Source organism: Periophthalmus magnuspinnatus, chromosome 5 (assembly GCF_009829125.3).
Source record: "Periophthalmus magnuspinnatus isolate fPerMag1 chromosome 5, fPerMag1.2.pri, whole genome shotgun sequence".
In the NCBI taxonomy this organism is placed as follows: domain Eukaryota; kingdom Metazoa; phylum Chordata; class Actinopteri; order Gobiiformes; family Gobiidae; genus Periophthalmus; species Periophthalmus magnuspinnatus.
Window position 1 is genome coordinate 33,082,807 of NC_047130.1, and position 22,384 is coordinate 33,105,190.

A 22,384-nucleotide genomic window follows, 5' to 3' on the forward strand; every position below is an offset into this window, starting at 1 on the left:
GACAAAACAGGTGTACTGTGTACAGCAACAACAATGGCCATGATCTGTGGAACCCCCAGCACAAAACATGTTAGCATACTGCTCTGCTTATCTGCTATTTGCTATATTTTCAAAGCTGTTTCTACTGTTGCCTGTAGCATATTTATTTTCCATTCATTGATGAATAAGAACTATGTTTACCTAACCGCCCTTTCATCGTTCAGGCCTGATGTAATGCGTAAACTGCATTAGTGTTAGAACATCTTCTGACCAGAGGGGCTGCCTTGAGGTTACACTGCACTCCATTTAATTGCATCAGCAGTTCACAGGTCTGTATTGAACTTGCAGAGGCACTGTACTTAAAACAACACCACAATACAAAGGCTGGAGTGGGCTGCGCTTTTTTGTAGCAAGTGTAATATTTTTATTATTTGAGGACTGCAGATTATTTATTGGCGCAAGTCAAATCACAAACTAAATAAAATAGAGAAAGTAGGTCATTGTGTTGTGTTGTGATAAGTCATACTGAGACACTATGCATTGTATTATTACACTTACACAGTCTATCTGCAGTGCATAAAGAACACCTGCTAAAAAGAATTCCCATCTTTGAATTGCAAGCTCAGTAGAGTGTAAACCACGTGTAAATGTATATCTTTGTGTGGTCACATTTCACATAATACAGGGTTTAAAGGTCAAATGACGAAGAAATGTTTAGTGGAGTATTTTAGAGCCTGTAGCTGGCCGTGCTGCCACTCCAGTGCCATTTATCAGCCGACTGTGGGAATGTCAACAGGGGGTGCCGTCTGTCGTTGATGACAGATAACCTTTGAGGAAATATAAAGTAAAACAACCATTGCTTGACTTCTTTGTAATTGCATTTCCAATGCAATTGCACAGGGTAAATATTATGTTTGTAAATAGATATAAATAATGATTGAAGGCTAGCTGTCAATAGTGATATGCAACAAGACATCTCTGAAGAATTCTGGTAACAGCTCATGTAAAGAAGGTAAAGAACATCTCTCCATTCATTGCCTTACAAATTAAATGCATACATAAATTATGAGAAGGTAAAAATTTGAATAGAAGACAAAATTTGCTTATATATAAAATATATTCTTACCTCTCATAGTGTCAGCCCAATAGCAGCATTCTTTTGACACCCATAGTTAATGGAACAAGCTCTCATGCCATGAGTGAGCTACACTTCAGTCTATAAAGATTTAGCAGGCCAACAATGTAAATAATAATTCCTTCTTAAAGCAACACTGAGCTAAATTTTGGAGATTGCACCCTGATTCCATTGAAACAGAAAGTTAAAACCTTACATTACATACAATACATTTTCATTTTTGGCTTAGTTACGATGTGGGGCTTTATTGTTTTACCCGGTAAAATAAGGAAGATAAAAATAACAAAATAAAATAAATTTGACAGATTCCACAGAACAACAATTTAAAATATTACATTCTGGAAGCAACCCACAGGAGATGAAAGCACTTCAGGTTCATTTTACAGTGTTGTTTGACACCTATAAACCAGGTGCCCTTCCTCCCCTCTCACCTCTACATTGAGCTTGTGGTGCCAAACTTCAGTCCGTCCCCAGTGTTTCATGTCTCTCACCCTCACGTCAAGGCAAAGCGTTTTTGCTCCGGTGCAGACAAAGAGCGGCGGCCTTTCTGGCACATTCTCACCAGGGACAGTCCTTCTGAGAGATGAACAAAGGTGAGCGCAGAAGGCCACTTCACACCGATCGCCTCTCAAGCATGTCTTTTTGTCAAGATACTTGATGTTAAATATGAAATGTCACATGAATCTGACAGTTAATCGAAAAAGCAGGAACTACTTCTTTATGTATATTATGCATAATATACATCTTTATGTATATTATACATAAGTCTTTATGCCAGATTTGCAGGTTTTCTCATACGCACTAGAAAAACACGTGATTTGATGCTTTTTATGGTCAACTACTTTAAGTAAATAAATTGTGCTTAATGTAGTAGGGTGGATGGAGCAACCAGCAGGTGGCAGTGAAGCAAAAATAGAGGTGTGGCTGAGGGCCCAGCTCTGTTACCTCATGGCCCTTTACTGTGGGCAATGGCCTGCTCCCCTGTCTGTGGTGATCAGTCTGTGATCGGTCATGGCCTGGCAAAGTTGATGTCACTGACTGAGTGTAGCTGCAAGTTTTGAAGCGGTATGTTTAAATTGTTAGCATGAGAATGATAGACTTTAACCAGCTATGATATCACTAATGTCACTTATTTCTCAGGTTATGGGGTTCTGTCTTGCCTTCCCCTGAAACTGAAATTTGAAACTTGTAACTGAATGGTTGGACAGTAATTATAACCTGTGAACATAAAGTTTTAACTCCAGCTTCAATTCAAAATACATGCTCCTTTTTAACCTGGAATTCACTTACCTCCATCAATGAACCTGTGTGCCTTATGCATTAGTTCACTTTGTTGAGTGTATTTTTTCCAGGTTTAACTCAGTGGCGTTGCTGGTTTATTTTTAGTTATATATTATTATTATTATTATTATTATTATTATTATTTAGTTATATTAATTTTTGTCTCCCACTCGTAATGTCATACTAAGGACCTTTTAGCTTGTCTTAGTGAGGTGAAAGCATGGATGGCGTGCAATTTTCTCCATTTTAATGAGAATAAAACTGAAATTGTGTTGCTTACTCCCAATGATTCAACTGCTGTTATCTCCACTGAGTTGGTCTCCTTGACCAAGGCAATAAACCCTGTTGTCACGAACCTGGGTGTTAAGCTTGACTCTAGCTTGAAACTCGATGCTCAAATTAAGGCAGTTGTTAAGACCAGTTTTTTTCAACTGAGGCAACTTGCCAAAGTAAAGTCATTTTTATCTCGACACAATTTTGAAATTTTAATCCATGCTTTTATCTCGACACGGCTAGATTATTGCAACGCCTTATATTCAGGTCTCAATAAAACCCTGCTTTCCCGTCTTCAGCTCGTCCAGAACGCTGCTGCTCGTCTTTTAACTGGTTCTCGGAAATTTCACCACATAACTCCCATTCTGAAATCTCTATATTGGCTACCTGTTCAGTTTCGTATTGATTTTAAGATTCTTTTATTTGTTTTTAATTGTCTGCATGGCCTGGCCCCACAGTATCTGTCTGACCTGCTGGTGCCTCACACGCCCTCCCGCTCCCTCAGGTTTGCAGGTCAGGTTCTCCTTGTGGTCCCCAGGCCAAAAAGGAAACACAGGGGTGATCAGGCTTTTTCAGTGGCTGCACCTAAACTCTGGAATGCACTTCCACTGAATGTTAGAATGGCCGGCTCACTTCCTGTTTTTAAATCTCTTCTTAAAACTCATTTTTTTAGCTTGGCTTTTAACTCAGTGTAAAGACTTGACATTTATCATGTTCTGTTTTTAATGTTATTCCATCTCATGTTTTGTGTTTTAACTTGTGTACAGCACTTTGGTCGACTGTGTTGTTTTTAAAGTGCTTTATAAATAAAGTTGGATTGGATTGGATTAAGAAGTTAAGAATAGTTTTATAGATATTGATACCAAAAATATAAAGCGCTACTACCAGTATCCATCCCTCCATTTTCTTCCTCTTATCCGGGGCCGGGTCGCGGGGGCAGCAGTCTAAGCAGGGACTCCCAGACTTCCCTCACCCCAGACATGTCCTCCAGCTCCTCCTGTGGGATCCCAAGGCGTTCCCAGGCCAGCCAAGAGACATAGTCCCTCCAGCGTGTCCTGGGACTTCCCCGGGGCCTCCTCCCGGTGGGACATGCCCAGAACACCTCCCTAGTGAGGCATCAAGGAGGCATCCTGAGCAGATGCCCGAGCTGGATCCTCTCGACATGTAGGAGCAGCGGCTCTACTTCGAGCTCCTCCCGTGTGACTGAGCTCCTCATCCTATGTCTAAGGGTGTGCCCAGCCACCCTACGGAGGAAACCCATTTTGGCCGCTTGTATCCGTGAGCTTGTCCTTTCGGTCATTACTCAGAGCTCATGACCATAGGTGAGGGTAGGAACTTAGATTGACCGGTAAATCAAAAGCTTTACCTTCCGGGTCAACTCCTTCTTTGCCACAACGGACGGATACAGAGACCACCTGTCAATCTCACGCTCCATCCTTCCCTCACTCATGAACAAGACCCCGAGATACTTGAACTCCTCCACTTGAGGCAAAGGCTCTCCACCCACCCAGAGAGGGCAAGCCACCTTTTTCCAGTCGAGAACCATGGCCTCGGATTTGGAGGAGCTGATTCTCATCCCAGCCACTTCACACTCGGCTGCAAACCGCCCCAATGCCTGCTGCAGGTTCTGGCTTGATGAGGCCGTCAGGACAACATCATCCGCAAACAGCAGAGATGAGATCCTGTGGTTCCCAAACCAGACCCCCTCTGGCCCCTGGCTGTGCCTAGAAATTCTGTCCATAAATACAATGAACAGAACCGGTGACACAGGGCAGCCCTGGCGGAGTCCAACATGCACTGGTAATATTACCTCCAGATACTACCAGTATGGAATATTGACACCCGTGAGCTTTAAGACTTGTTATAATGTTATTTAATCAAAAACGTACCTGGAGTTATGTTTTTAATGAAGAAACAACATAACATAGATCCAGGGCTGGCCCTAGCCATCAGGGGGCCTTAATTGGAATTTGTCACTGGGGCCCTCACTGCTTCAGTGTCACGTATTTATATATGACAAAATGAAAACAATGCTGTCATCAACAGTATAAAAACATGTGAGGAAGGGAGGTCTGGGGGCCCGCAGCCAGAGGAATGTTTCAATTCTAGACATTTCTTGGAAATGTTCCTGATTTCTGGTGCATTTTAATGTGTTCCAGTTGCCTAAAGTGGGCTTACATTTATCAGTTCGTTGTTATAAAATGCAGAATTGGACAGAGCAGCCAAAAGATGTACTTAAGCAAAGGTACATTTAAGTAAAGGTACACTCACTTTAGAATGATGATACTCCAGTGCAAGTACAAAGGAATGATCAAAGTCAGAGTCACATAAGAGAAACAGACTGGACATAACATCATATTTATAGTCATCATATTTGTAATCATAAGCTTTATAATCATCAGATCATTTGGACTGAACTTAAATAAAGCATAAGATCTGGTCACTTTAGAGAACAGACACAAAACGAGGATTTAAAGATCACACTATTCTGATGTTTATTTTCAGGCTTTGGATGCAGAGTTGAGTTACATGGCATATATTTTAGGTAAATGTTCATACAAATCAGCATTTAGAACACATTCAAGAGTCGTTCACAGGTCATTCTTTCGTTCAGCAGATGTGACAAAGAGGTTTCTGTCATAATCAATGTTGTTAATCTGACAACAGGAGCAGTGACCCGCTTTAGCTACACTCACATCTCACATCACAAAAAGATGAGCCATGACCAAAAACAACCAGTGTAATAAACAAACTCACCTGCTGTCCTCTGCTGCTATGATGTAAGTCCTGTCTGCAGAATCATACATGTTCTTCACTGTTTTGTCTGTAGGTCCAATGGTGTAAAATGGGACATTTTTCGAGTCATCTCTGTAAAGTCCCTCTTTACCTAAAAATTTTTCCTCTGGGCTCTTCATTAACTAAAGAATTTTAGTCTGTAAAATACCCATTGAAATGTACCTCTTCTGCCTCAGCACACCGGGAGCGTATCGAGAGCACACCGAGAGCGCACCGAGAGGAGAGTCCTTCTCACCGCTGTAAACACGTAGCTGTCCAGTGCCTAACAAAAACAAATGTAGCCAACACATATGTAGCTACTGGAAATAAAACACATCTAATCATTTTAGAGGGATATTTAGACTACTAATAAACACCCGAGTGTTTAGTTTACAAAAAATGTTTCAATCATTACTTTCAATATAAATGTATGGGCTCTTGGGGGGCCTCTGGTGGCCTCGGGCCCTAAGCAGCTGCTGAGTCTGCATATAGGCTAGGCCAGCCCTGCAAATGACATAATATGGGCCAAGTACTGTTGTCATAGCAATTAATTCAAAACAAAAGACTTTTTTTAATGGTCAAGTCACCAAAATAGTGCCTATAATATGATGACCATGAATAGTGAGTGAGGTGGGACATTCTGCATTCAGGGTATTTTGTTTGTTGCAGTACAGTCTTGTAGTTTTTGATGTTTGTTTAGTACCACGATATATAGTTTGTGCTATGGTACATGTGAATATTGAAGTCATTTTTAAAAATAGTCTTACAGCAGTCTATTCAACTTCGTGCCCTGATTGAGACATCATTTAGCATAAGTGACAGCAGCAGAGCAGTACAGTCATATTTAAAGAGCAGAGGTAAATTCTCCATGACGAGCCAGCGCAGGTCATTAGGAGGTAATGACCGGTAAAGAGGGCAGCAAGTCCATTCACCAAGGTGTCCCTGTAATGCAGCCGAGCATAACCAGCACATGTTGAATTAATGAAGGCACTCCCTCTCTCCTTAAGGTCAGGGGAGGGGGGTTGTGGAGGTATTAAACATTACATATAATTAAGCATGGTCCGTTAACTCCCTGAGAACAAAAACAAAGAGTGGAGCCGGAGAGGTGGAGGTGTGCCCTGGTCAGTCATTTCAGTGCACACAGCAATGGGGCAGGAGGCCTCAGAGGAACTTATTATGTGGCGACCGCTGAATGTTTAGACAAGCAGTCAGTGCCACATGACAGGCCTAATACCTCCACGGCAACTCAGACATGACCATATCGGCCCATAATGCACTACTCTAAATTTAGACTATCACCAACAGACAGACAAACTGGTAGAACTAGTTTCACAGCTGTAATATGATGAAACTGGACAGAAATGTATTAGGTCTTATGGTAATGACGCCAGGTGACAGTTCACCTGAGATAGATTTTTACCAAGGGTTAAATTAATGACATGGTATTTCCAGCTCAATATTATTTACATTCACATCAGATCTATTGAACAACTATAATGTACTATGGGAAATCTGTTGACTTTATCATATACCTATTTTAGCTAATTTGATAAATGACCCAAAATACAAAACAACTTCAAACACATTTACTACTTTTACACAGATGGGAAAAAGGATGAAGCTGAATGTAAAATTACTTGTGAATCATTTTGACAGTTATAAACTGGTGATTTAACAAATGCTAATTTGATACAGTCATTTTAATATTCAAGTACATACAAAAGTAATTGGTTTATGTCTCCAACATGGGTGCAACACTAGTAGTTTATGTTTACCTCTTCTCTATACTACATTATTCCCTGCATTGCTATGGTAGACTCTAGCAATCTAGTGCAGTAGTTATTATTATTGTGTACTGCACTGCTTTTATCTATGTGCTTTATATTGGATATATGTATATAACATGTTTGACCTACACAACTATGTTTACTACATAATTTATATTATTAATATGATCTCATTTCTGCTGCACAACACACTTGAAAAAGGTGGTTACAAGGCAGGAATATATTACCGGTAAATATTTTCCACATTTCATCATTTTACACTGATGTTCCCTCAAAATTGTTATATTTTTAGTGCTGATCTGTGAAATTGAAAATATCATACACGACTAAATTACCTGACATGAGTAAGAGCTAGCGATCTACAACATGCATGCAAAATATGTGCCTGTGCTTGTCTGCACATATATAATCATTGCATTGTCATGCTGATAATGTTGATACGCTATTCATTTGAAGAGACCACTATAACATTCTAGGTTAATTTCCCTCTCTGAGTGCAACCACTTTACATGGGACTCTGACCCCAGCTGAGCCAAAGAAAAGACATGTTCAACACATGCACAAAGAAATGGGAGTAAATAAATGCCAGTGTGATTAAAATCTACTGCCACAGTTGCCTTTCCATATGTAACATTATTTATATCAGCTTTAAGCCTCTCTGCCTCCTCGCAGTCAGTATAATTCTGGCGTGATCAGTGTGCATTTGGAAATGTGGGCGGTATTGTCACAGAAGCCAGTGTGAAAAGAGCTGTAATGCCCTAATCCAGCTACTCACAAGGATGTGGATTAGGATGCTACATTTTCCCCGCTGAAACAAAGAAGTAAATCCATCAGGAGAAATAACAAGTTTCTTATTTTGTCCTACTGTGTGATTGAGGAGAAGTACAGCTAAGTTCTTTTGAGAAAGTTATGTGTGAATGCCTTTGGTCTATCTGGTAAAAATAAATCTATAATTAAATAAAATCTGATCATTAGGTGCTTAAACAGACAGTTATTTTTAAATGCCACTGTACCACATCATCTAAAATGTTTAAATGAGGTAACGTAATTGAGAATTTAAAGCAACTGCGTAACTTTCTAAAGGTATCATGTCTCCAGCATGATTCCATAGTTAAAACCACCAAATTTTATTTATTTATTTTTTATTATTATTATTATTTTTTACATTTTCAGTGCAATAAAACATAAAAAAGCATGCTTTATTAAAAAGCACAATATTACATTGTCCGCACTTTGCTCTTGCAACTTGTAAGGACACACTTTCCATATGCTGCCTTGATTATCCAGACCTGTGCATCACCGCAGCCCGTCTGGCTTCCACAGGGGATGGTATACAGGAAATCTGCGGTGCTTTATATTTGACATTTTATTGAAGCTTGTCTTTAAATGGCACACTGGGATATGTTGTTAAACATTCTTATCGCTGCGATAGAGCAGGGCACCTTGGGCAGACTAGACACCAAGGAGGAGAGTTGGAGGCCAGGAAAAAGCTGTCATGACTTAAATGGCTGGTTAAGATAAGAATTATTTTGTGTCCAATGTACTGGACCTGCAATAATCTGCTTCTCTGTGTAAAAAAATACATCATTGCATGGTTTTGTCAATGATTTTGTTTAATTATCAAATCAGATCTGGTGTACTTTAGCAAACATTAGTCTAATATTGCCCCAAACCAGACGTTATAGCTGTAGTCTACCTATAATATTTGTTAACTCAATTATAGATAAGCAGTTGTAAAACGTGAGAATCTTGTGTGAGAAACATTTGTTAGGCATTTTGGGTGGAGCTGAATTGCAATGACGTGTTTCGAATTGTTGACAATTTTGTGAAGCTAGATCAAAGCACAGTAAATAGAGTAAATATGGCCTAAACAACTCATTTGTCATTTATTTCTTTCATCTTAGGCAATCTCCACCATGTATATATGCAATAATATGTAAATATGCATAGATATAGAAATTTCTGCAGTAAAAAAATAAATAAACAAAAAATTATCTAAACTATTGTCATCTGAATCCTTAATACAACCCTGTAATTACGACAACATCACTAATGACAACACACCCTCTCACCGATTCATACTGAGAAAGAGCACAATTATATCCATCAAGCCATGCAGCTGATGATGCCTATTATTCTCTCATTTAGGCATTGCGGGAAACCCAGTGCTTTTCAACGCTGATGGAGACGCTCCGGGACGCTATGAGATCTATCAATACCAAATCCGCAACAAGACGGCCGAATACAAGATTATAGGTCACTGGACCGATCAGCTGCATCTCAATGTAAGTATAGCCCCAGACAAAACAAACAATAATGAGGACTCAAATATACGATGCAACATACATATTACATTTCTTTCACATACAAGAACATCAGAGGATACCATTTATTTCTTCTAGTTCAAACAAACTTCCTTTGCACCATGCAGTGTGTTGTAACTAGTAAAATAAAAAAAGAAACTGTATCATATACATTTTGTTTGGCATTTTATAGGGTGAAAAAATATAAGTAACCATCAGAATGCCCCATTATATCTATTTAGTCACATTACTGTACGAGAATCATGTAGAAGCAAAAGTCTGGGGAAACATTTGACAGTTGAAGGACAAAATCTATTTACCTATTTACCTATCTATTTAATCTATTTATTTACCTTAGCCTAACTTAGCTGTTTAATATATATATATATATATATATATATATATATATATATATATATATATATATATATATATATATATATATATATATATATATATATATATATATATATATATATATATATATACTCTCCTATGGCTCGTGGTTGGAACGTTCATCCACCATTGGTAGTTGGGAGGGCTGATGACAAATGTGAATGTAAGACGTTATTATGATTATATTGGGTAAGGGTCTTTGTTGTAACACTAGTTTTCTCAAGTGCTGCTGCATGTCATTACAGTCAGAGCATGTGACTATGTTTTGAGCCATATTCAAAGGTGTAAATATCCACAGGGGGCTTCAATGATTAACAGGGAACACTGTTGGAGAATCCCTTACAGCTTAAAAACAACAACACTGACTTCCAACATATTATTTTGGGTTTTATCATAGTCAGTTACATGAAGAAGCAAACACACTGTGCTTCTAAAAGACCAGTGAAGACATGCAGATGATTGAGGGAGTCCTTGTCTGCACTGTGTTCTGTGGGTAACTAAGAAGGATTGTGGTTTGTGGTGGGGCCCTCTGAGGAACATACCATCTCAGTTTAAAGCCTGCATTTAATTAGGGCTCTTAGAGTTGTTAATTAAATTCACATTTGGAGACATTTTTCGCCGGCTTTGGATGAAAAAGCACAATTGAGTGGAAATTAATAACTTAACATTTAAGAGGACCATGTTTTTTGATATAGCAAAATAATGTTATCTTTAAAGTACACTTCCATCAAAGGAAAGAGGTATCCAAAAATTTTAATATGCTCATCTGATCTTTATAGTTTTGATGTGATTTCTTTGAGACAGGCTGATCATATTTAACCAAAGATTTCTATTGAGACATGGTAACAAAGATAAAAAGCACTATGCACTATTTTTGTGTATTTTTTTTTTTTTTTTTTTTTTTTTTTTTGCATGTGTAATTATTTACTTTTAAAACTGTAGGCCATAACAAACTAACCACAAGCATTACAAGCCAGTGCATTAATGTCAAAGTCAAATTAAAATGTTATATATGCATGCTACAAAATGAATGATGTGTTTACTTGAAGTCTTTCCACATTTGGTCTGAAAATGCATGAGAGATGAACATGTGAAATGGCACATATCTAATAACCAGATTGTATGTAATCAAATCTGGGACACTTCCGAAGCCAGTGTGAACACTACTTATGTTACATCCCTCTTCCCACAATCACTCACCACTTTTCACTTGCCCTTCACATGTTTTGACCTTTGGGGAGAAAATTCTTTAATCTTAACTGGAAAGCTTGGTTTGACCCCAGGTTTGCCCTCCCTCGCAGTGCCAGACACCATTGAAGCATACAGATTCATAGAGTCCATAGGTCCATCTCACCTCCAAACAAAAAGTATCTGTCTTATGTCCTTGAGCTTCTGAGGTATAGTATGTCCTCAGGGCTCAATAAGCATCACCATCGTTCCTCTGATACGGGCAGCTTACTTCGGTTCATATCAGTTTGTCTCTAAATCCCTGTATGTGTGTTGGCCTCTCTACAGGTTCGCTCAATGCAGTGGCCTGGTGGACTCCGTCAGATCCCCACCTCTATCTGCAGCCAACCCTGTCAAGCCGGGGAGCGGAAGAAGATTGTGAAGGGCATTCCTTGTTGTTGGCACTGTGAGCGCTGTGATGGCTATCAGTACCAGGCAGACACCTACACTTGTAAAATGTGCCGCTTTGATTTGAGGCCCAATGAGAACCACACTGGCTGTGTTTCAATCCCCATTGTGAAGCTGGAGTGGAGCTCCCCGTGGGCAGTCATCCCGGTACTTATCGCTGTGGCGGGCATCATGGCTACACTGTTTGTGGTGGCCACATTTGTACGCTACAATGACACTCCCATTGTGAAAGCGTCGGGTCGTGAGCTGAGCTATGTACTGCTAACTGGCATCTTTCTTTGTTATGCAACCACATTCCTGATGATTTCCTCTCCGGACATTGGTATCTGCTCTCTGAGGAGGATCTTTTTGGGCCTTGGCATGAGTATTAGTTATGCAGCACTCCTCACTAAAACCAACCGCATCTACCGCATCTTTGAGCAGGGGACCATGTCTGTGAGTGCCCCCCGGTTCATCTCCCCGGCCTCCCAGCTGGTTATTACCTTTACTCTGGCTTCGGTGCAGCTGATCGGGGTGTGTATCTGGTTTGCAATGGATCCCTCTAAGGCCATCATTGATTACGAGGACCAGAGGACGTCTAACCCAACGATGGCCCGTGGAGTGCTCAAGTGTGACATCTCAGACCTGTCTCTCATCTGCCTGCTGGGCTACAGCATGCTGCTCATGGTCACCTGTACTGTCTATGCCATTAAAACCAGAGGGGTGCCAGAGACCTTCAACGAGGCCAAGCCAATTGGCTTCACCATGTACACCACCTGCATCATCTGGCTGGCATTCATCCCCATCTTCTTCGGCACATCACAGTCCACAGAAAAGGTAAAGAACATACAATTATCGCATGAGAAAAGACATAAAGCAGAAAACTCCACCCTAACTTCTTGCTAAGTAGGAATAGGAAATAACAAAACCGTTGTGCAAAGAATATTATATTAAAGTTATTTGATTTCACATTCACATTGTTGCATTACATTAAACATCATTGGAAAGCACACTGACAGGATATAAATGTATGCATGTGCTTATGAAACTATGACTCTTTAAGACGTGTGCACATAAATGCATGTTGCATTATCACTCTCTGATTTTGTGCATTTGACAAGTGCTTTAAATATCAAGATAAAGAGGGTTTTTCATCTGAAAAAAAAAATGAAGGCATTATCTTGGGAGTATGTCTTCCTTATTTTTTATGTGTGAGTTTTGGAGTGCATCCTATAATGAAAGAACAGGCAGCGTGCAGCCATGATTCACATGTATGTGACAGTTGTATGCCACAAAGCATTAGTGGCCAATGAAGTGTTTACCCAAACACAGACTCACGCTTGTATTCCCATGTCAAATCAATGTACCGACCTCCTGAACCACAGTGCTGGAGAGAGTCCAGTGGGAGGGTTGAGAGGAAGCAGGTCGAGGGTTGTCCAACAGGGATTCATAAATGTAGGCAGAGCTTCAAACACACAACAGAGCAGGCACTGCGTCCCGGGCCAAAAGGCTACAACAATGACAAAGTACAATTGTGTAGATCCTGCCGAGAGAGAGCTTTGGCCGTGCAACAAAAGAGACTCACAGGAGGACAGTGGCGAGGAAAGCCTTATTTTGGCATGGCCATTAACAAACAGTGCCAGTGTGAACCTGACAGATGCAACAAATTAATCCTTACCTCTTTCTCTCTCAACAATTTATCAAAAATGTTGGCCTCAAAAACTGGCCGAGTGTTACCTTTGTGGATTAAAGGTCCCGAGCAGATGTATGTGCATTATGTTAGCCTCTCACCAAAATAATATCTTTTAAAACTGCATATGACCACTTTTAACCATTCAACCTATTTAGGATGCAGTGATCAATAACAAATGTCAGGGGCATCAGGGTACACAGCATTATCAGTTTTGCACTTTTCCACAGTAGGTATTCATTTACCCATTTCCCACTGTACAAGATGAGACACAAAATACAAAGGCCCAAACTCACATTATTTTTTCAAGACTCTGGTACATCTAACATTAGAGTTCTTTGTTTAATCTCTCCATCTTCTCTCTCTGAAGATGAAAGAGAATCACACAATCACACACACACAGATTGAACAGCTTTTTGGAGGATGAGGTAATCCATTAGTCGGCATGGCACTGAATAGCAAAGCAGAGTGGAGAAAAGGATCTTTAAAATGGTCCCCCTGGCTTTTCCATTCCTACTTCTCATAGCATTAGCAGTACAAAGGTGAGCTATATTCTATCCCTGACATACAGTACTAGACCCACGGTTACATTTGGTGGCCACTTTATTAGATATAGCTCTTCTAAAAGCAAATAAACATAAAGAAAGACATGACTGCTATCAAGAATAAAGTGATTTTCTAGCTTCTAGCACTAATGTGCACTGAAAAAAATGGTCTGAGAAGGGTTGCTAAAATTGTGAAAATATTACTCAGTTAACATTTTTGGTGAAGCTCCTCCCTCAGGAATTTCCCTCCCCAAAACTTTCAGAGGGAAAATTCAAATGTATGTGGTGTGGCAGTAGGAGGACTTAGTACCAGATGCCCTACCCGAAATTGAACGCCTATTGAAAAACTTGAAGAAAATCCCGGTGAGTAATCCTGCATTTTCTATATTGTTCATCATTGTATTTGAGAGTAATACGTACTATCAGTGTATCTGAATGTGTACAACACAAGGTAAATAATCATATTGTAATTATGTCTTATTCCTGTGTCCACAGGCAGAAGCCAGAGCTTCTTCATTGGAATACGTCCTTGTGCCACTGTTCTTGTGCTCTCTGTCCTCTCTCTGTCTGTGTTTGATTCTTTTAAGACAATACAGAACTGTGGAACATGAACAACTGTTTTTGTGTAATTTTACTTTTAAACATGTGAAGGACCTTTGATGATGCATGTAGGCCTAGATGTAACCTTTTAAAAGTTTTTTGGGTTTATTTAGTTGTTGTTTTTTTTTTCTTTTTTTATGTTTTAGTAGCGTAAGATAAACATGTGCATCCAGTTTGATTTGGTCACATTTCACCAACATGAAAAAGTTATATTCATGTTGTGAAAAAATATATGCATAGAGGGTCTAAGCCATATTATTTTTAAGTAAATCCTGCAACTTTTTTTTTCTTTCAGTGTAGCCTTTTCACAACACAACAGGCACTCAGTGGATAATTGTTTTGCCTTGAACTGATAAAATACAAATATTACAAGTACAAGTGAATAAACATAAACTTGTACAGATAATAAGGATGAACTGGTAATGGAGTTGCAATGAAAAGCTGTGGAGCTCTATGCAGCACAGGACTAGCATGGGAAATGGCTGGAAATAGCATGGTTACTCAACATTTTTCAAGGTATTATGATTCATCCTGACCCCGATTTCTACCTTAACCCAGTATGAAGACGAAGTAAATTATCAGAGAACATGGTTTGTAATTTCCAGGTAATAACACACTGAGGGCTGCAAAATACCTTTTGTATCTCCTGCACTTGTTCTTTCTAGTGTTTTGGACATTCAAAATAGTACATCTCCCATTTGGTGGTCTTTTCAGATTTTTATGGCCTTGCATGGAGAGCACCTTGTTTTTATTTAAATCCATTACCATGTCAAAGCCATCCTACAGTATATGGCAAGTGCCCTGCTGTACTACTGCCTCCCAGCCCACACTGGCATCTTTTTCATGGCAATTAAATGCTCCAGTTCCTCCATCTTGATTTGCCCTATCTAATCGCTTCTTCATTTATCAACAGTTTACCATGAGGTGAGGTCCTTACATCATCATTTGGCATGTGTTGCTGGTAGGCATGTCACAGTAAAAAAAAAAAAAGAAGTGTGATGCATTGCTACATAAAATATAATTCAAGCAAAAATACTGAGACAAATTTAAGGCACTGACACAATACACTGGTCCCTCGATTATCGCGGGGGTTACGTTCTAAAAATAACCCGCAATAGGCGAAATTCGCGAAGTAGTCAGCTTTATTTTTTACAATTATTATATATGTTTTAAGGCTGTAAAACCCCTCACCACACACTTAAGGACAGGACAGTTCGTCTTTATTCAACAGCTTCACTCATCTCATTTCATCTTGTGCGCGTTCACTCTTGTTACATTTTTATCAGTGTGCTCCTCAAACCACCGCAACAATAAGTAGGAAACAACATTATTATGAAGAAAGTAAATAATGAATCCAACATAATATAATAAATAATATTCATTGTTAATAAAATAAGTACACAGTAATAAACAAAATACTAATGGCCCAAATAAATGTTAATACATAAAATAATATATGTCAAATAAATCAAAGGTTACATACATTTGACTGAACGCATTCTGTACTGTACAGAAGACACGGCGTGGAGGAGATTGATTGACAGTGGTCTACAGTCCCTTAGCCAATCAGAACGTAGAACACACGTTTATACACATAAAAAAAAAAAAAAAAAAAGCATCCAAAATTACATTAAAAAAAAAAAAATCTGCGAAACAGCAAGACCGTGAAAGATGAACCGCGATACAGTGAGGGACCACTGTAGTTCTAAAGCAGGATAATCTCAGTAAGCTCTAAATGTATGATATGATAAAAAAAACAAAAAACAAAACATGAGCTACAATATATAAATAGGAGAATACAACACTCAAGTTATCATAGAAGTAAATTGTTTGACCCTCAGCAGCTCAAACCTGTTTAGTTCCTTTTACCACAAATACAATGTAATATATACTAAGCCCTAAAAATATAGTTTCATCATAATCATATAGGCCTAGCTGGTTAAATGCACAATGGACAAAGGACAGGGGAACGCTTATGGATTGTTCAAACTGGGGCAACTAGACTATCTTTATACATGTGACAACATCTTACCCGGAGACACTGTCTGAACCAGAGGCTGTCTAAGAGAGAAGGGAATGGAATGGGGGGCAATCGCACACACAGAAATGAGCCTAGTGCAACAATAGGCTTGGTTCAAATTGAATCAGGCCCACAAAGCCGTCCGCACTCACATTTGAATGCATGAAAGGGCTGATGAGTTGAGTGGTGTTGTTTATTTCACTATGAGGTCTCCATCAGACTGCTTGGCACAGTGCACACCACAACAATGAAACTGCTGTACTGGCACTAAAGTCGAGACAACACTGAAACTCTAACAAAGTTCAAATGTAACAGGAGTTGCTGCTGAGGAGGGCTACCTGTTGCTGACAAACCAAAACTATTTTTCTACTTGGATTAGTCCTAGATTGTCAACATAGCTTTGGTTGCCATGCTAATGTGTAAACCAGTATTGCTACAAGCATGCCTAAACTGTGTGGGCTAAATTTTTTTTAATATATATTGTAAGGCGAGATAAGGCATTTACTTTGACATTTAAGTTGACAGCTAACCCAAATCACATTCCTATCTCTAAACTTAACCTTGTTAAACTTAGCCGAACCCTAGCCTTAGCCATTTTTCTATCTCCCTATACTCTTTATCATAACCTGTATCCTTAAAATAATTATAATCCTGTTCCTAAACTTCATCACTTTGAATGCCCAATTGCAGCAGACCGTCCCTCTGGAGTATACTATCTATAGCACCAACCTCCTAGTTGCTGTTCCTGGGTAAAAAAGAAAAAAAAAAAATCTTTGATGTAATAAGTAAACATCTGAAGGACTAGATGAAATTTTTTTTAGATGCGGTTTTGGTTAGATGGTATACCTTATTCATATCCCTCCTTTTAAGCCACAAAAAAGCCACATATTTCTTCATGTAAGAATCATTAATTGTAATTACTGTGCAGATTTATGACTTTGAAGTTTGAAGCAGGCTAGTCAAGGGACAAGTTAGTCTCTGTTTGGAATCTTAATTGTTTTAATTATTATAACAAAATGACACAATTACGACACAATTATTTTACTGTGCCCAGACCTGCACTCAGAAGAGAATCTACTAAAAACACCTTTTTTGCTAAACATTTTGGATGCGAAGCAATGAAATTCTTTAGTAATGCTTGCATATAGGGTAGTAGTTCAACCTCATAACCATTTCCCCATTGTCTTGCTATAGACAAACAACATTATTCAAAATGGCCTCCCACAGGCTCAATAATACATAATGAAGATTGATGCTGTGCCTCTGTGGGAGCTAATACAACACATCTTGGACTTCAGAGAACAGTTGTTGCGTTCATTAAATCTACAGCTTTGCATCACTCCAGGGCACGGCAGTTGAACCTTGGGTGCTTCAGTAATGGTTGAAGAAGCACAAAAGCTAATCAAGGCCAAAGGGTTGTGAACTTTACAAATGACACTGTCCCATAAGAGAGCATTGTTGTGTCCCCTCAGGCTCGTATTTGTTTATTAGCTTAATTACGCCGCAATTATTGTGGGTTCTTTCAATGCAGAGCCTGCTTTTTAATGTCCCCATAGTGTGCACCGAAATGAGAATTGTGAGTACTCATTGAATATCATCATGCGCACCTCGAAGCTAAAACTCGGCAGATGTACAGCGTGAGATAGAATGAATAATAGAATAGTTTATGGACAAAAAAAAATCAGGAGCATCTAACTGGGGGCACTCATTTACCCAGAGTCCAATGCAGGGAAGTCTTTAATGTGATTTTTTGCTATTGAGAACATGAAGTGTATTTGGTGCTACACAGTAAAATGGGAGAACATAGACTGCGAAGAGAATGTTCCCATCCTTCAATGAAACGCTGATTCCCAGATATGGATTTTGTGTGTAATCCAGTGCATATATAAATTAGGCACACAAGCAAATTTTATCTCTCCTGATTTAAATGCAAAGTTTCTGTATTAAACCACAAAGTTAAATCATTTGTTTCACACCTTCTTAAAACTTTTTCACAATCCTTTATAATAACTGTTATATGAATCGTAAGCAGTCGCAGAATCCCACTTGTGTCACACTCTGTAGGAAGTGAGATTCTGTGTCCTCTGTTATCTTTATGTAGACTATGGATTATTTATGATCCTTTATGTTATTTTCCCAGGACATATGATGGTAATGTTAGGTATTTGCTAAATGAGGTGTGCATGTGCTTTTATGAGCCTGTGCATTCTTGAGACCACTGCAGTGAAGAGGAAAAAGAGCTCTGTTGGAGACACATTTATTTCTGTCCTGCCTTGGTTATCTTCTGAGGCTGCAGACAGGCATGTATTGATTGGATAGATCAATAGGAAGTGTTTCAGACGTGTTCGGAGTTCAAGAACATAATGGAGTATATGTACAAGACAGGAGTTGACTCACATGAGACAATTTACAGTACACAATAATCTTTCCTAGACGTGTGCAGTGAAGTGTTCAATAGATGTATTTTTGCAGCAGAATACTATATAGTGTAACTTTAAGAACTACACAAATGTTTTCTTTTCATTTATTTATTTTATACAACGGATGCACATGTTGTATTAAAGAATTTCCCTCACTAAAACAATTCATTGTCTTAATTCATCCCTAATGACTATTGAAAACCTTTTGAAACTACATTATTGGATGCTAGAAATTACTATAGAACAGTGTTTTCCAAACTGTGGTACAGTTAATCCAGGGGTAAGTGTAAAGACTAGGGGGTACGCAAATAGGACTTTGTAAAAAATAAAATAGAATTGCGATTTTCACTACTTCATACGAATTTTTGTTATTTGGATCTCCCATACTGTTTAAAATGTAAAATGTTTAAATGTGATGCACATTCTTTGATGTAATACAAAAATAAACTAACTATTAAATATTGTATAAGAGTTCATACACAGTTTCTGCAAGAGGTTTGAAGTACTCAGCTCAAAGTTTGGGAACCACTGCTATAGATCAAATTGAGCTTTTTTTTTTTTTTTTTTATTCCACACCTGTGCTACCTTTCACAGTAATAATATTTCTTCAGTCAAATTGCTTTTGATTTTTGGAAGCTGTTAATTATTGCACACTGTGATCTGGATGGCAGTAAAGTAGACTGTCTATAGCCTTTGTTGATGTGAGAACTTGACTTGAGCCCGTCACAGAGACTCAGTGTGCTCAGAGCGGTGCACTGGTTAACAGTCCCCGCAGCTGGTGCGGGACACCACATCTGTCCCTCTGTCCCACTGCCTCTCCTCCTCCCTCCTCCCTGTAGTCTTTTCTCTAGCCAGCTCTGCCGCAGGAGAAGAGGTCTGGCTACATACAGACATGGCTACAACGCAAAGACAATATTGGGGAAAAACTGATGTAAGCAGGTCACTGCAGGGTCAGTTTAAAATTAAAAACAAGTGTTCTGAATTTATGAAATTAAAAAAAAATTATGGAATTTACACTATTGCTCTACTGAAGTGAGCAGTGAGTGAAATACAGACTATTAGTTTATCCTTACCTTAGTGTAAGCTATAGTTAAATACAGAAAAGTAGTAATGCAACATATTGTCTGTAATTAGTTTAACTATTCTTCCATTTTGCTATTGCCTATGGTCTCACAACAGAATATGTATCTGCCGGGTGAAGATTCATACAAAAAATTTCTCTCTTGACCCAGTTGAGTAATCCAAATCATCTTCCAAGCACTCACAGTTGCCTTGTATAACACTTCTTGGATGGAAAAACTTTGTGACATATACTGTACTCTAAAAGACCACAGAAAATATTATAATGATCAAATGCCGCTCTTACCAAATGCAGGGGAAATATTTTGAGAGCTTGTCGATGTAATCTCTTGTTTGCCCTGGAGTGAAACCTTTTGTACTATATTGAGGGCTTAAGTTTTTAAAATCTAAATCTCATCTCATTGTATATTTCAAGTTAAACAAGAAGAGTGTGAATTTAGATACAAGAACAGAATAAAGAGTTGCCTTTCATTTATTGTATTTTATTGTTATTATTATTATTTTTTTTTAGATGTCTGAGATACAGATGCATTGGTAACAAAGGCGATTATGTCATATCCACATTAAAACTAGTACAGCAGAAAATTAAACAAACAAGGTGGTTTTGGCTGGTCGGGCTCACATTCTATAAATGCAGATGAGCTACACTTAAAAACATCTTCATCACATTTTTATAGTAGTGAACTGTATAGTGTTGCAGAACACCAGCTTGGCCAACTTGCGGGTCAATGGCTGCTCTAATTAGAAAGATGCACAGCAGATGCCACTTGCAGTATACAGGCCACTACTCATAGAAAAATATGACAGAAAATACTGTGCCAGGGGACATGAAAGGGATATAAATTTTTGTTTATGTGTTGTCCATTTACAATATACAGTGCATTAGCAATATGGGTCAAGGCATGTTTTTTTGTTTTTTTTTAATGAGATTCCAGTGGACAAAAAATATAACCGTCAACAAATTGAATCCCATTGAACCCACTGGTTTCAGCAACATTTTGAGGACTTCACCATTTTGAATATATAATATTTTGTTTTAAATTGTTAATCACTGTGTCAATGGTCCTAATTTCCGAAACCTATGGATAGCATACCTTTAGGAAATGATATCATTATCTCAGAGATAAGTAAGAATATCCACTACTAAAACATGTGTGCTACTTTGCAACTGTAGCCCCTCAAGTTACATGTTATACAACTAGTCTTGATACACAGGGAAGGTGTGAATGTGTCTTACCAAAGGGTACAACAAGAGTAAGCACTGGTCTGAGCATGGATAGAACTAAAATATGATTGCATTTTCTTTTGCCTCTCGCAGCTCTACATCCAGACGACCACACTGACCATCTCAGTGAGCCTGAGTGCCTCTGTGTCCCTGGGATTGCTCTACATGCCTAAGGTGTACGTGGTGCTCTTCCATCCAGAGCAGAATGTGCCTAAGCGGACGCGCAGTCTGAAGGCCGTGGTCACCGCCGCCACCATGTCCAACAAGTTTAACCCCAAGGCCAGCCTCAGACCCAACGGGGAGGCCAAGACAGAGCTGTGCGAGAGCCTCGAAACACAATGTAAGAACATTGCTAACAGTCATGTCTAGAAACCTTATGAGAGTTGTTTATTTATTAGTGCATAATGCAGAGGTGGAAACATCATTTATTTTCAGGGTTTATCTTTTTCTTATAAATATGACTTTATTTGTTTATTGAGTGAGCAGCTCTTTCCCAAATTATTCTTACTTTAATTTGGATTCACATTTAACTAATATTATAACCATATTTTTAAGAATCATCAGTAGAAATGTTATTTTATTTTTTCATATTACACATTTTCAACATCTTAACATCTTTTTATAACACAATATGAGTATAATTAAGCTGCTACATAAACTATATTTAAAGAAAGAAAGTGAGATTAGTGTTGGTTTGAATGTCATTGCTAAGCCAACAAGAGATGCATAAGTGAGCAAGTTTTACATTATATGCTCCAGTACTACTAGGCATCTGACAAATGAATGCATAGACACATAGTAGAGTAAAATATCCCTAACTATTAACCGGTGTACCATCTTATTTAACACATCATTGATTTTTGCAAATTCCCCCCAGCCGTTCATTTACAAAGTGACTGTTGCTTCCAGGCATGTAAGATGTATTAAAGTGTTTACAACTGAGAAGAGATAGAGGTGGGGTTAGAATCAAGAAAGAATAAATTACTGTTGTCTCAAAACTGGTAGGTGGTAAATCCACCATAGACTCTCTCTTAAGGAAAAGCGAAAAAACATTGGTTCTGTTGTTGGTAAAGCTTAAAGTGGGAATTAAAACATTTGTGTAGAGCTCGGGATTGTGTCATCATACCACATAGAATTTTCGGTTAGCCTTATGTTAAACTTAAACGTATTTAGACACTATAAATTGATAAAAGAATTCATCAGTAGTGACTCAACACCTTCTCAGGTTGTTCTACAGATTCTTTATTAGATAATGCAGCTC

General features: G+C 38.6%; 1 protein-coding gene across 1 annotated transcript in view; it reads left to right on the forward strand.

Moving 5' to 3' along the window:
• Window positions 1-21,492, forward strand: part of LOC117371643 (metabotropic glutamate receptor 4-like) — a 171,160-nt gene extending 149,668 nt beyond the window's left edge. The window contains exons 8-10 of the mRNA XM_033967337.2: window positions 9,379-9,515; window positions 11,445-12,380; window positions 21,217-21,492. Coding sequence (XP_033823228.1) covers window positions 9,379-9,515; window positions 11,445-12,380; window positions 21,217-21,492 — 1,349 coding nt within the window. The remainder of the gene's footprint in view (window positions 1-9,378; window positions 9,516-11,444; window positions 12,381-21,216) is intronic.
• The last annotated feature ends 892 nt before the right edge of the window (window positions 21,493-22,384 follow it).